This window comes from Lontra canadensis, unplaced genomic scaffold (genome assembly GCF_010015895.1).
Source record: "Lontra canadensis isolate GAN:19392208 unplaced genomic scaffold, GSC_riverotter_1.0 scaffold94, whole genome shotgun sequence".
In the NCBI taxonomy this organism is placed as follows: domain Eukaryota; kingdom Metazoa; phylum Chordata; class Mammalia; order Carnivora; family Mustelidae; genus Lontra; species Lontra canadensis.
Genome location: NW_022631088.1, coordinates 1,994,722 through 2,009,936, shown reverse-complemented (window position 1 = coordinate 2,009,936; position 15,215 = coordinate 1,994,722). Strand labels below are relative to the sequence as shown.

At 51.7% G+C, this 15,215-nt stretch overlaps 1 protein-coding gene across 2 annotated transcripts in view; it reads right to left on the bottom strand.

The window, feature by feature from the left end:
• Positions 1 to 3: 3 nt before the first annotated feature.
• FANCI (FA complementation group I) overlaps positions 4 to 15,215 on the bottom strand; it is an 89,761-nt gene continuing 74,549 nt past the window's right edge. The window contains exons 25-38 of one of the 2 annotated variants that reach the window (XM_032836947.1): positions 13,660 to 13,826; positions 13,220 to 13,296; positions 12,226 to 12,342; positions 9,760 to 9,811; positions 8,617 to 8,744; positions 8,456 to 8,521; positions 8,196 to 8,289; positions 7,663 to 7,850; positions 6,485 to 6,538; positions 6,344 to 6,403; positions 2,641 to 2,712; positions 1,356 to 1,451; positions 977 to 1,084; positions 4 to 188 (exon numbers count right to left, since the gene is read on the bottom strand). In XM_032836947.1, the coding sequence (XP_032692838.1) occupies positions 108 to 188; positions 977 to 1,084; positions 1,356 to 1,451; positions 2,641 to 2,712; positions 6,344 to 6,403; positions 6,485 to 6,538; positions 7,663 to 7,850; positions 8,196 to 8,289; positions 8,456 to 8,521; positions 8,617 to 8,744; positions 9,760 to 9,811; positions 12,226 to 12,342; positions 13,220 to 13,296; positions 13,660 to 13,826 (1,360 nt within the window). In that variant the 3' untranslated portion in view covers positions 4 to 107. Of the gene's footprint in view, positions 189 to 976; positions 1,085 to 1,160; positions 1,452 to 2,640; positions 2,713 to 6,343; positions 6,404 to 6,484; positions 6,539 to 7,662; positions 7,851 to 8,195; positions 8,290 to 8,455; positions 8,522 to 8,616; positions 8,745 to 9,759; positions 9,812 to 12,225; positions 12,343 to 13,219; positions 13,297 to 13,659; positions 13,827 to 15,215 lie in introns of those variants that run through there. The other variant, XM_032836946.1, reaches the window with a different exon arrangement.

Sequence of the window (15,215 nt, the reverse complement as noted above, 5' to 3'; positions counted from 1 at the left end):
GGAGTCCAGTGGGTTCAGAGCCAAGATGCTACCAGGGGTGCAGGCTGTAGGACACGGGGCACTGTTGCTTGTTGGGTAAAAAGAAAGCAGAAGCCCCAAAGTTCACGTTAACTCAGGCATTTCATTTCTTTTCTCCTTTTCTTCGTGGCTGGTTCTTTGTTCTGTCCCCCGTGCTCTGATGCAGTGCCCTAGCGGGAGAGAAGTAATGCTCAAATGTGATAAGCCTGCTCAGAGGCCGTGGAAATAAAAACAAAAATCCTCTATCTTCTCATCAAAGCCTGTGGTAGTCCTGCTTTCTCCCCTTCCCGCTCCGAGAGGCGGTTCTGTGGACGAACAGGGAGGCCTGCCACGGGGCTGAGCAGCCAGCGCGGAGGCCCTTCCGCAGGGCAGAGGCAGGGGGCGAGAGGGCAGGCGCCTCCGTGCTCCCCCTGAGCCCCCTGCCCGCTTGGGGACGGGCATGGGGCCAGGCGCGTTACCGCCTGCGGGGGGTCATGTGGAGAACGCAGCTTGGCTAAGAAGCCGGCAGTGTGAACTTCCACCTTACACACACCCGAGCTGCGGCAGCACGGGGAGCTGCCTGGGGTCGGGTCTACAACCGCACAACTAAAGGGCACAGGGGGGCGGGGGACCTGGAAGAAGCCGCAGCCGAGCCAGGCAGAGAGGTTTTACCAACTGGTTGCTAAGCCGCAAGCCTGGGGCTAGTCACCTTCCAGGCGTTCAGAAGGTCGTGAGGAAGACCCACGGTAAGAACTTGTGTCCTCACCCCTGTTCCAGAAAGGTCTGCCCCACCTGTGTGCCAATGTGGGGGACTCCGTGTGGTCTGAAATGCGCAGCCCGTAGTGTTGGCCGTGCCCGCCTTAGCTTTTCCTTTGGGGGGCCTCCCCGCCCTCCTGGGCTGCTCCCATCGAGGCTTCCCACAACCCAACCAGTTAGGAGGCAGCTGGCCTCCGTGCTCTGGTTGGAGGCAGGCACTGACCTCTTCGGGTTCGTCCGCCGCCTCCTCCCGGAGAACCACGTCCAGGATGTTCCCTTTGATCTTGAAGTCTCGCGAGGTGCTGAGCTTCATGTGCTGCATCAGGTTCACCTAGGGCAGGACTGGGCTGTGGGCACGTTCTCCTCCGGCCAGAACAGGCCCCGCCGGGGACGGCCTCAACGACCCTTCAGTTCCTCCTTAAAGCATGCACACCCATGGCCTCTTCCCAGAGCTCCCAAGTGATGGCTGAACTCAGGCCCTCGGAGCACGTGGAGCAGAGAGCGCGCAGGGTTCTGGTTTCTTCCCCACCGCTCTGTGCAGCTTTAGCCTGCACGGCCCCTCCCAGGTCCGCGGGGACAGTGGAACGGCTGTGCGTGTTTACCTTGGACTTCTTCGAAAGGTGGATGAGGAATTTTTCATACTGTTCAATGGCGAAGATGAGATTAGGGATGGGCTTGGTTTCTCGGAGAGCTCTGGCCTGCAGGGCAAAGAAGGGAAGACCCGAGTTTCAGGTTCAGAGGTTTCTGAAGTCTGTCCTCTGAAGCAGTCCGCGGCAGGAGAAAGCTGGTCTGTCTGCCAATCAAATGCAGGGTTCCTTAGGTTCTGGTAACCCGGATTTCTGGCAGTTAATCTCGTCAGAGGACGGGCAAGAGCACTGAATCCTCCCACTGGAACTCCCTCGGTATTTACGGTTTTGTAGACCGGCTGAAAGGGCCACTTGGAGAAATCTGGTTGCGTCCCTGACCTGATACCTCAACACCAGGAGCTCATTCTGGTGCACACTGATGTGTTTTTTTTAATTTAATAAAGGCCACGAATGAGGATTTGGGGAAAAAAAAAAACCACATAACTTCGGAGATAATTCTATATCTGAACATTAAACTTTTATTTTTCTCAGGCCCGTGTCCTACAGTATGATGCGCTATCCAACCCATTTAGCCAGTCCACTTGGTAGGCATCTCGTTTTTTTCAGGACTTGCTTCTACAGAACCACACCGCTAGCACCCTCCTGTACGCGGGCTTCTAGCCTCCACTCCTGGCAAGCACACCTGTGGGAAAGGGCACGAGCGGGGGCGGAGCTCCTGAAATCCGGCAGCTGCCCCCGATGCTGCGGACGGGACCTTTGCCAGCAGCGTCCTAGAGCGACCTTGTCCCTGCTCCCGCCCTGCCCCTTTCATGTCCTTCAGGGAGCATCTTCTGGGCTCATTAACTTTTCCTAAAACAACTCCTTCCCAATGAGAATCCTAAACCATTGTCCTTTTTAAAGAAAAAGCTTAAGATGTTCGAGTGCTTCCTAAATAAAATGTGTGGCTTTTGGTTCAGAGGAAAAAGACGCTCCCTCTGAACACAGTCTGAGCCGAGCAGCAGCCCCACGCACGTTTCGGTAAGAGCGTTAACGAGCTACGAAGCACACAGCCTGCAGCGCCACCGCCATGACCAAGCGCAGGGCATTTTCATCCCCCGCAGGAATCGCTACCCATTTCTGCAGGCTCCCCCGGCTCTGGACAACCACTAATGTACGTTCCATCTTTCTAGATCTGCCTGTCCTGGACCTGCCCTGTAAATGGAATCCCGCCGCACGCGGGCTCCTAGGGACCGGCTTCTGTCCCTGCATGCTGTCACGGTCCCCCAGCACCTGTGTGTGCGCGCGAGCGGTGGCTGCTTACCATGGCTGTGGCAACGACGGCCGCTTTCCCCTTCTTCTCTCCTGTACATTTCAGGCTCTGACTCTTCTTGTTCTAAAGACACAGAAACAAATTCTCTCATTGTCGGAGATGCTGGTGGTAACTTCCTAAGAAGGTGAACATGGGGGCAGAACGTGGGGGGGCCTCGTAAGGGGACCAAGTCTGGGTGAAGAGAGAAGCAGCGGCAGATGCTGGAAAATGGGGAACATTTTGTGACACTTTATGACCCTCAGCTATTTTGGGGGTCTTGTTGGGAAGTTTACGATCTTGCTCTTAGAAGTAGCACATGGAAGCGAAGGCAGGACTGTTCTTACACCAGGCCAGCCAAGAGGATGGTGACAATGGGGACTGTCAGGATGGCGGCAGGAATTCGGATTTCCCCACGGGGCAGTTGGCTCCAAGGGTTTCCACGAAGGAGAGGAAACCAGAGAGGTGGCTCCCAGGGCCTTCTGTCTTTCCACTTAGGGGCAGACGGCAGGCATGTCTCATGGGCCATGTGGTTACGAGCTTGAGAAGGGTTTAAAGGTTATAGGAACACTTGCCTGTGTTGTCAGTATCGCAGAATAAAGAGCTCCTGGGCACAGAATAAAGGGAACCGAGGATAAGGCGGCAGAGTACAGACCAGCACCGCATGTGAGCTACGCAAAACACGGGCACTTCTACCTCAAGGGGCGTTCTGTGCCTGCTAGGGATGAACACGCCCGCCCCAGGCAACAAGTCAGAGAATGAGAAACAGAGACCTGAAAATGGCGAGAACCATACCACTGGAACCGCAGGAGAAGCAGGAGCCCATGTGGCATGTTCTGGAAACAAATGGCAGGGTCTCCAGAGGGGCTGGTGTGAAGAAGTCTACTTTTAGCCTTGGAACACAGGGTAGAGGGCGAGGCCCTTTGAAGAGAGGGGCGGGGAGGCGGCCACGGACAGAACTCTGCTGAAAATGCTTCAATCGGTCCCTGTCCACTGCCCATTCCTGGTGACTCAGGAGGACTAAAATCCCAGCTGGAGGAGGCATCTTTTATGTTTTTTTTATTTTTCAAGATTTCACTTGTCCGAGAGAGCACAAGCAGGGGGAGTGGCAGGCAGAGGGAGAGACAGACTCCCCGCTGAGCAGGGAGCCTGACGTGGGGCTCAGTCTTGGGACTCTGGGATCATGACCTGAGCTGAAGGCGGACGCTTAACCGACTGAGCCCCGCCAGGCGCCCCAAGAGGCGTGAAGAGGCAAGCTCGGAGCAGGACGCTAAGGGGTTCGCAGTATTGGTTTCCGTTGCTTGCGTCCCACTGACAGAGACCCAAGGCTGTGGGGGAAAAAAGAAGCGGCTTTAAGAGAACAGACAGCTCTCTGAAGCACGTGGGAAGTGCAATCCTGGTTTCTGGCTGGAACTAACGGAACCAGAGGCTTTTTGCCCAAGGTTGCTCACGAAGCATGTCTCACCGTCCGAGGAGAACGTCTGGCTGTGGATCAGCCGACTCGTCAGTACGGCTTCCAGTCAACCGCGGGTGCGGCTGGGGAGGGCAGCCTGAGGACTGGTTTCTGTGTAATGGGGGGAAACGGTCTAGGAGAAGCCTGGAGACGCACAGCAGACAGTGCTTGAGAATGGGCTGAGAAACACCAACTCAAGGCCCTCTAAGGGCTCACACGCCCACCAGCGTCAGCGGGTCCTGGAGCAGGCGCCGGCCAAATCCAGCCCCTGCTGGTCTCGTCCGAGCCGCTGCCCAGGCGGCCTCTACCTGCCCCTGTCGCGACGGCAGAGGCGGGCAGCGTAACCGACCACAGCCCGCAACGTTTACTCTCTGGCCTTTTAGAGAAAACGTTTGCTGAGCCCTGCTGTGGGGTCAGACTACCTGGGCTCAGTGTCTGCCTCTGCACTGGCTCTTGTTCTTTGCATTCGCCTCTCCTCCTTGCCAGTCGCTTACACGGGGCAACTCCTGATTCACGAGGCAGTGAGGAGGAATAAGGCGCTGATGGAGAGAAGCCTGACCTAAGTCCAGGCCAGGGTCCTAGAGAGCCCGGGGAGGGTTCTCCGCGTGTTGGCCGCTCTGGTGAAACAAATATGGTCTTACAGCACTGGTTTCCAAGCTGTACTCTTTGGACTGCTATTCTGCCAAACAGCACTTGTTATTTAAAAAAGGAAAAAAAGAAAAGAAGTCCTTGAACTTGAAAAGCACACTGAACGTATTTAATCAGCGTGGGACCTCTCAGCAGCTTCACCGTGCTCACGCGTACCGTGAATCTCTAAGGTGAGAGACATGTACACGTACTTGCGCAGGTTCCTCCTTTCCGAGGACCGTCTCAGTCTGTACAGTGAACTCTGTGAAACGGGGCCTTCCTGGAGATGGGGAACTCCAAACCTGACCGAGGGGAGGAGGGATACATCCCCTATTCAGACAGGAGACGGGTCTGACAGGACGGCACCTACGTGAACATTTCTGAGCAAGCACGCAGGCGAGATTAAAGGAGAGGCCAGAAGCAACAGCTTGGTGACAGCAGGCCATACGCTGTGGCCAAACGGGAGGCCTGACCCAGATCGCAAGCGTGGTACAAAGGCAAGATGACAGAACCTTAGCTATCAGCACACGACTCGGAGCTCCTCTGGCCGAACCCAGGTGACCGGCCCCTCGGTCCCGGATGCACCAGGGGAGGGGAGGGAGCCCCCTTCAGGCACAGAATGAAACAGTTCCCGACGGGAAGATGTGTCTGTGCACAGCCCAGAGGCAGAAAGCACGTGGGCACCACTACAAAGCGGTCCCAACCCACTGCTGTAACAACTGGTTCTGGACTTTCGGTCAAGGCTGACTCAGTGCACATCTGCTCGGTTCGGTGAAGATTAGTAGTGGCCTGTGATTCTCTTCACTCGACCTGTGACCAAGTGGCCTTGGGGGACTGTGGGTAGTCATGTATTGAAGCCACAAGGTCTCCACTTGGGGTGATTTTGCCCTTTTGGGACATTTGGGAATTTCTAGGGGCATTTCTGGTTATCACAACTGAGGGCCGCTACTGGCATCTGGTGGACAGAGGCCAGGACGCTGCAAAATAACCAGAATGCACATTAGAGGCCGCACATCAAGGAATTATCTGGCTCAAGAGATGTCCATAACGCAGAGGCCTAAATCCCCGTTTAATAAGCCAAAGTAACAATCGTCAGGTAGGACAAGAACCTGGTGGTATCTGTGACTGGCGGACACTGAAAATTTCTCCTAGTCCTGCAGGAGCCCATTACTTTATTCATTTAGGAGGAGGAGAAAGGGGTCTGGGCACCTGAGGAGACCGGCCCACCTCCCCTCCGCTCCGTGGAAGGGCTGGGCCCCCACCTACGTGCACCGTCGGACCTCAGCCTTCGTGTGCCCGCTGCTACTTCACTCACTCGCCGCAGGACGGCCCACGGCTCGATTTAGAGTCAACACGAACCAAGTCGCAGCACCAGCATGCATGTTCCTTCCCTGCTCCCAATGCAAGCAGACCGCTTTCTCCAAATTAAGAAAAACTTTTTTCTTTGCATGACTAAAGGTCTCTTTGCTGTAAATACCTCAAGCCTTGGCTTCCACTTCCAAGTGGGCACCTTTGGCTTATGGCAAGTAGCGAAGAAACTGCACGGACACTGGGCTCCCGGGACCAAGCAGTCCCCTGGAGACACAAGAAGTCCCTTCCTCCCGGCAGATCTATTCTGGTGCTGACTGAGTCACTCACCTGTATGTAAGAAATGAAAGTATAGCATAGGGGGGTCAGATGAGAACCGGACAGCTTCACCTGCGCAAAAGAGAAGGAAACCAATGTAACTGCAGGAAGGGATGGCTTCCCCCATTCCCAGGAAAGGCATCTTCAACTCACCAGCTTTTCCATATTTTTCGGAATTCCTCCGGCGCTCTGACATACCTGGAGATACTAACCAAAGATTCCCAGATTAGCTGACATCCTCGGTCAACGTCCCCGGACACCTGCAGCAGAGTCACGAGCTAAGGGAGTGGGACTCGCTGCTGGCGGCATAGGCAAAGGAAACAAGCTCGCACGTTCATGGAGAATCCTAGCACTAGGCTTCCTCTGTTCCTTCCTCAAAGCTCCTGAGCCTCCCAGGCACAGACAATGAACGAAGGGCTTCCGTTTCTTACTCCTTATCTTACTGCCTTAAAAGCTCTTTAGGCCAATGGCTCCTGCATCTAGAAAACCAGTGACTTTCCCGTTTTTCCTTTAAAAATGCCAGTAAAGAGAAGAGGCTTTCAGTATTTCCAGCAGGGAAGTTTAAGAGACACACCGTGTGGCCAGAGCTGCACCTTCTGAGATGGCCGTGCTGCTGCCTGGGGACACCACACGGCGGTCTACCGTCCTTTCTGGGTTGTCTAGGCCCTTCTGGGTATTTAACATGGATCACTGCTAGAATCAGAACCACATCACCCGTGCCTACCTCCTGCTGAGTGTCTGCTGAGTGAGGACCAAAACTATTCCAAGTGCAGGAGAAGGGTTCCCTGCTAACAGACACTAGAGAGCATCAACTCAAACCCAGGGCAGAATATGCCTCGCATTTAAAATTAATAACCTTTCTCCCACTCATGCACCTGACCTGTAAGGCATTTAACACCTACTTGTTAAAGGAACAAAATAAGGAATAAACAGCTCTTTAGTGCCCAGACTGGTTTGAAATAGTACCATTTTGTGTGCAATGAAGTGTCCGCTGAATTCTGCAGCCGTAGATTAGATTAAGTCCTAGAAGGCGTTCGAAGAGGTGCTCACTCTCAAGCAGGTGCCACATACTTATATGCCCCCTACCCCCCCAAAAAGGGTGGGGGATGCCTCTAAAAGATTTAGAATTATGCCGTCAACTGCTATTTCTTCCTGGCCTTTGGAGACACCTGCCACCTACTGACCAAACCAGCATCAAACCACAGCCTGCACAGGGATAGGCAAGAGCTCTGCACGGGGGCCTTCCCCAAGGAGAGCGGGGCCCCGGCTGGGTCTCCAGCTGGCTGGGGCGGCACAGCAGGAGGGACGCGGGTCATCTCCCGGATACTCACATATCTGACAAGTGCTGTGAGAATGGTGTACATTTTGCAAAGGTCCTTTAACAAGATGTCCACACAGCTGCCCGACGGCAGGGCCGTCTGTACGAGCTCGTGGAAGAAGGTAAGCAGAGTTCCCAGCTGCATGATGATGGCTTTCTCGATGGGATGATGTGGGCGGGTTGCCTGAGAGGAGGGCTCTTCTGGAGGGAAATGAAATTGGCACACTCAAAACCACTGACCTTATTTTCTAGTTAAAATGAAGGAGATTTAGAAATCTACTAACCGCGATGAAACGGGAAGTTTGTGGGGACAACGAGCATGTAATTCATCGTGCAGAGTCAATCAACAGCCCTTCTATCATAAGCCACACCACCGTCTACTTTTTCCATCGCACTGGAAATCCGGCTCAAGCCAACTAACAAACGAACCATACTTTTTCCCCCCTCACTGGCTTACGAGCTGCACTTTTATGCAACCGTCCAATCTGGATTACGGGGACTCGCTCTCATCACAATCCTTGTGACTCCACCCTGAGCGCACCTTACCTGAGACAATGTCTTGGCTCACTTGTCCCTTAAGCTTGGCGATCAGCCAGTCTACTTCTTCTAGGACTTTCTCAGCCTGACTCAGAACAAGCAACTGTAAAAGAAAAGAAGGCCTGGCATGGCTCCCTGTGCGCCGCTGTTGGAGCAACGGAACCACCGGGTCCATCCGGAAACACGAGCCACTACAGTGTGCTCTTCGCAGGGAGTGACACAGGAGGAATGACAAGGCCGTTTCCTATGGCTTGGTGGTCCACACTTACACAAACAGGGGCAGCTGTTCTCAAATTCACCATCGCGAAGTGGTCCGTTTTCTCCACCTCTACATCCTGAGGAGGCAGAGAGAGGAGATGGGATTGCGGGAAGGCTGGGCCCCAAGCCCCAGCCCCAGCCCCCGGGTCGCAGCGAAGGCTCGCTGCCATACCTGGTCTATGTCTCCGAGATGGCCGTGGATGTCCTGGGACAGGTCGCGCAGCAGGGGGACGGGACTCTTGTGCAGAACGTGGAGGCTGAAGAGCAGATGCATCAAGCCCTTGCAAAACGAGGGATCCTCTAAGAGTGGGAAGGAAAGAAAATGAAAAGGTAAGCTCTGACCCAGTCAGTCTTCGGGGCACAGGGGGCCTAACCAGAAACGCAGCCTGTCGCGTCCCACGTACACGATCCCAGGGCTGTCCTTCCAAGGCAGCTCTCCCACAAGCTACACTCGTGTCCACGGGGCCAAACAAGGCAGAGGTTTCCTATCATTCTCCGGTCACTACGGCTGAGGAACGAGCGCCCAGATCAAGAAACAGAACGCTACCAACGCCCCCAGCAACCCCCTCCTACCTCACTCACCCCAGCAAGGCACCTGCTCTCCTGACTTCTACCATCACATCTGGGGTGTCCGACTTTGAACCTCATCTAGATGGACTCATGCGGGAAGCATTCCCTCTCAACGGCGGGTCTGTGCAATCCCTGCGTGTTGGGTGCTGGTGGCCCGCCGTTCTCACAGCTGCTCAGGGTTCGGCCGCGTGTGCACATCGCTGCGCCTTCACCCCTCCGCGGCCGGCCGACACATGGGTTTGTTTCTGCCTACGGACACAGTGCTGCCGGGAGAACCCGGCGGCCTGCGGGGCCCGGAGTGGGGCTGCTGGGCCGTGAGCACACACCGCCCAACAGTCCTCCATTGGCTACACGAACACAGCCCTCCGCCGGCGCTGAGCGGGAGGGCCGACCACTCCGAATGCTTACCAGCCATGGGCGTGGCTCTTTTTCATTTTGGTCATTCTAGTGACTATGTAATGAGGACCTTTCCTTTTTTTTTTTTTTTTAAAAATATTTAATTTATTTATTTGACAGAGAGAAAGAGATCACAAGTAGGCAGAGAGAAGGGGGAAAGCAGGCACCCCGCAGAGGAGAGAGCCAGATGCAGGGCTGGATCCCAGGACCCTGAAATCAAGACCTGAGCTGAAGGCAGAGGCTTAACCCACTGAGCCACCAGGTGCCCCAGTACCTTTCCTTTTCTAAATACTATTTGGAAATGATGATTTTACATAAAGCCTAAAAGGAAACAAGGAAGGAAACTTACCGTGGTTGTTTTCCTTGCAAATCTTTGATGTCCAGGATAACATCTGCACGAACTAGAGAACATTCAGATATTAAAGAAACATGCCACGAGACAGACAAATCTAGTTGTTGTCAGACTACAAGACACCTTTCTGATTCTCATCACCTGCCAAAACATGCTCCTGCATCTAAGGTGGAACTCTACCAACAGCATAAAAATAAGCCAAGAATTGTAAGAATTACAGATCCTTCTCTTGTAACACAGTAACATATGACTCAATTCTCAAAGTCTGTGCTCTCATGAAGGGCTGAAGGTCCTGGCATCTAGGCTCTTGCCCTCTAGGCTTCTTCCCCCCACTCCCACCATGGTCCAGGGCTAACACGCCTTTCCCCTTCCCATGCCTCACACACTTCACATCGGAGACATCTTTAAGGAGGTCAGTCTGCCGGAGAGATGCAGGAGAGGAGAGTAAGATCTGGCTGTAAAGACAGCAGGATCAGCCTCTAGGAGCCAAAAGGCCAGAGGAGGTTAGAAAGGAGCAAGGAAAAAAAGGAAGAAGCAGCACCCCAGACAGAGTTTTCTCAGGTAAGGAGAGGAGGCTCTAGGTCTTGGGGCAGCAGGGCCCTGCGCTGCCGGATGCACGTTCAAGCTCACTTCAGTAGCTCTTTGGAACAGGTTTTCAGCCATAAAGGCGAAGAAGTGCAGTGCGCTTAAGTGCAGTAATAACTCAACGTTTGACCTCTTGGGGTAAAAAATAAATTCAGAGGCTAATTCTGAAAGGTCTCTATGAACGGATGTAAAAAGATCTCCAGAACACAGTGTTGAAGTAATAAGCAGGAGGCAAACAAGCTTTTGCGCGAAGACGGACAGGGCTGGGAATAAGAATCCATGTTCATATTTGCGTCCGCAGGAATAAAGAAACTCTTGAAGGACACATCAGAAACGAAAAGGGTTATTTACTTATTTGGGCGGAAAGAACTGAGCAGGTGTCGGAGGACAGGGACAGCAGGAAGACCGTTCGCTGCAAATCTTACCATTTCCGGTTCTCAAATCACAGGACTTTATTATCCATTCAAAATGAAATGTAAAAAAATTTGGGAGAGAGTACCTGAAGTTACAGGGATAGGTGGGTCATGCATTTTGAATGAAAAAAATTATCCTGTATCTATGAGCCTTTCGAAATCCATTTACTTTCCCTCAAACCTCCCCCAGCCCCACTGCCCCATGGCTGTTTCCTTCCTCGTGTTCTGTTTGCTGCAGCAGCAGGAAACAAGAAGGCGGAAGGCAGAGCGGGAGGAGAGGCTCGGTGCTAGGATGACAGGAGTGGCTGGCAAGAGAGACTTTCTCTGGGCCACCGGGAATGGGAACAGGACGCTCAGGCTGTCTTTGCAACACTCCGGCACCGCCGTCCTCCCAGGCTACAGTCCGCTAAAGACTAGCTCTTCTGGAGGCAAGGGCTCACATGGGGAGCCAGTCTTCCTCACGGATCGGGAAGCAGATGTGGTCGGAGCACACAGCCCAAGGCATCAAGGGTGCTCTACGGCATCCTATAGGGAAATTGCTCCAGAATGGATCAGACCCAGAAAATGGGGCCCCTCTCTTCCCTGTGTGTGAGCGCTCAGGTGGTCCACGTTTCTACGGACGTGTGCTTACCTACGTGCACATACACACAACCCATCTCACAGAGTTCCTTCTGCTTTGGGACTACAGTCACGCTTTCTGACTTAATCCCCTTTTGCTGAATTTCTCCCAAGCTTCGCACCAGCCGACCTTGCTGAGGTCAAGTGCTCCATGTCAGCTACCTTCACGATAATTCATACACTTTCCTCTTAGAAAAGAGCAAACACCAAAAGTGAGTAAAAACACAAGCTAAGAAGGTTGAAGTAACCAAAGATAAACAAGATCTTTTTTCCAGAGTGCTTATTGCTGACAAGGGTCAGGGCAGCAGCCAAACCAAGAGCCGTATGCTCGTGCCCTCCACGGCTGCATGTAATTACGCCATGGTAGAAGCACCATGTGAGAAAGGGTGCATTTTCCAGATCTTCTACTACTTAGAGATATAAAGAGGACAGTTAGATATATACAGTTGATCCTTGAAAACTACAAGGGTTAGGGGCACTGACCCCCTTAGCAGTCGAAACTCCATGGAGAACTTCTAACTCCTCAAGAACGTCACTACTAATAGCCTACCGCGGACCAGACGCCTTACCGATCGTATCAGCTGTCAAGTAGCACTTATTCTGTGTGTTGTATGTATTAAAAACTGTATTCTTACAATAGGTAGGCTAGAGAAAAGGTTATTGAGAAACTCATCAGGAGAAAAGATATTTACAGTTCTATGCTGTATTTATCAGAAAAAAATTCCTGCATAAGGGGACCCACAGAGTTCCAGCCCGTGTTACTCAAGGGTCAACTGTATGTCTTAAGATGCAGGACTCCTGGCCTTCCGAGGAGGGCCGCGGGGGGCTGAAGCAGCGGTGCTTCTACCTGAGGGGAGGACGGCTCCAGCAGCTTGGACAAGTTGGAGAGAACAGTGACTAGCAGGAGGGCTTCTTTGCTGTTGAAATCTTCCTCTTGGCTGCTAAGTAAGTTCAACAGAGACCTCTGGGAAAGGAAGGTACACGCGGAAACGTTAGCAGGCATGTTCCTGTCACGGAGAAGAGACATCTAGCCAGAGACTCGTAAGGCCGGGACAGAAAGGATTCAAAGCGATCAAAATCCCAAGAGGACAAAGTCTGAAAATAAACCTGGATTGAACAAGTTGTTTCCTACCCCGTTCTCGACCCAAATCTGAGTGTTCCCTTGAAAACTACGGACTCCTCCTCTAACCCCCTGCCAAATGGGCGTTAGGAATGAACAATGCAGTGCGCCCGACTTTGGGAAGCTCGTAACCCTGAGGCCCTCCACAGACGTCGGGAGTGGGCGGTGCCCCAGCCCCAGCACTGCTGGGCCTTCCCTTGCCCTGTCTCCCTCTTGCCACCTGAAATACTCTTATCTGTCAGCCGCTTTCCCCACTCAGTGCGAGCTCTCCAAGGGCAGGGATTTTGTTTTTCTCCTGTTACACCCCCAACACCTAAAACAGTCCCTGGCACACAGCAGGAACTCTGTAATTGTTTGTTAAAGAAATCCTCTGTGACAGAAGATCCTGATATTGTAACAACCACTGACTAGAGACTGGCAAGCTTCACTGTCCGGTCTGTGCAATCCGACGAAGCCAGACCATACCACGCGCACGAAGCGAAGACGTGCTCCATACACTAATGGGCTCCAGGCTACCTCCCTTATCAACTCAGTGACTCTCGGAGGCAACGGTGCCACAGGCCATTACCTTCACGCACAGAGTTATGTCCTGCTGTTTGGATGATGACCCAGAAATCCCATCCTTCTCGCTCGCTGTCTGCCCACCCCCACCAGCTGGCCCAGCCGACAGTCCCCCTGCAGGGCCCTCAGGCAAGCAGGGCAGCGTGCCCGGGCCTCCTACCTGGAACTGCCGGATCTGGAACGCTGCTCTGTGACTGATGCTGTCTTCCGCCTCTTCTCCCTCATTATCTGTGACATCTAGGAAAGGAAAAGAACGTGATCTTCTTTGAAATGAACTGACTTCCTATGCTTTTTTGGCCTTTTAACATTAAGCTAAAATTTTAGAAAGCCAAAAAAAAAAAAAAAAAAAAAAAAAACAACCAGTCTGGGGGCAGATTTAAATGTATCCCTAACGTTCTGCAATTTTATAGCACTGTCTTTCAATTTGCAGTCACGTGTAAAAGCCAGTAAATGCCAATTCTGAATCCACTAGATGTCACTCCTTAGCAACATTAGGACTGCTCTCAGGTGTCCTCTGGTACATGAGCAAATAGAATCCAGAGGTTTGGTTAAGAAAGAGAAACCCACAGGAAGCCAATTTAGCAAAGCTGAAATGCTCACCCAGAGCCCTGAGAAAGTGGTGGATCTTGGGCTGATAGAACAGCGACACAGCGCTGAGGACCTTCTGCAAGCCCTCCAAGCACAGCAGGGAGATGCTCTTCCCTTTCTCTTTCTTTCCCAGATCTTCCACTGAAGTAGGAATGGAGGTGTATCTCCAAAGTAAGACCCTGTAAAAGAGAAAAGTGGTTAATGAGAGATTTTATTTTTAAGTCCGCTCTACACCCAACATGGGGCTGGAACTCACGACCCCGAGATCCAGAGTCGCACCCTCTACTGACGGAGCCAGCCAGGCGCCCCAGAAAAGTGATTTTATTAATGTGAGGTTCAGGGAGGTACAGTTTTATATGCCATAAAATTGACATCCTGTACATGTACCGTTCAATGCATTTTAACAAACTTATACGGTTGTGTAATCATCCCCACACCCAAGGTATTTCTGTCATCCCAAAAGCTCCTTACACCGCTCTGTACCCCCCGCCCACACACCGATTTTCCAATCACTCATCTGATTCCTCTCCCTATGGTTTTGTTATTTACAAAACAGCAGGTAAAAATGGTAGCTCTTAGGAGTCTAGTCTGCTACTAGCACATGCTTCTGAGATTCAGCTGTGCGGTGGCACGTGTGGGTGGTTTATCCCCTTTAACTGCTAAGTAGCATTCCCCTGTACACATGTACCAGTTTCTCCACTCAACTGGATACAGATGTGTGAGTTGTTTCCAAGTTCTATTATGGACAGAGCTGCAAATCACAAACCTTTATATGGACAGATGCTTTCACTTCTTTTGGGTAAATACCTAACAGTGAAATGTGTAGCTCATATGGTAGGTGTGTGCTTAACTTTTGAAGAAAATGCCAAACTGTTTTCTCGAGTGGTCGTACCTTTTTACATTTCCATCAACGGTGTATAAGAGTTCAAATGCCTCCACATCCATGATATTTTGGTATTGTCAGTCTTTTTATTATTTTTTAGTTTATGAACTAATTATTGTTGACCATCCTTGTGTGTCCTTATTTGCCATCTATTGGTCTTCTCTTAAAGTAGCTGTTCAAATATTTTGCCCATTTTTAAATTTGGTCGTTTGCTATCTTAAACTTATTTAAGCTTGAGAGTTCTTTATATACTCTGGTTACCAGTCTTTCATCAGGCATGTGCTTTGCAAATATTTCCTCATCTGTGACTTGTCTTTTAATCTCCTTAAGAGTGTTTTTCAAAGAGCACAGTTAAATTTCTTTTTTTTTTTTTAAATATAGCTTGTGCTTCTGGTGCTCTAAGACCTCTTTATCTAAAATAAGATCACAAAGATTTTTCTGTTTTCCTCTAGATGTTTTACAATTTTTGGTTTTACATTTAGGTCTTCGACCCATTTTAAGTTAAAGTTAATTTTTTATGATGTGTGGAATGAATAAAGGTTCATTGTTTTGAAAAGTGGATGTCCAACTGTTCTGAGGCGCTTGAGTGGCTCAGTTGTTAAGTGTCTGCTTTCGGCTCAGGCCCTGATCCCAGAGTCCTGGGATTGAGCCTGGCACAGGCCTCCCTGCTCAGTGGGGAGCTTCT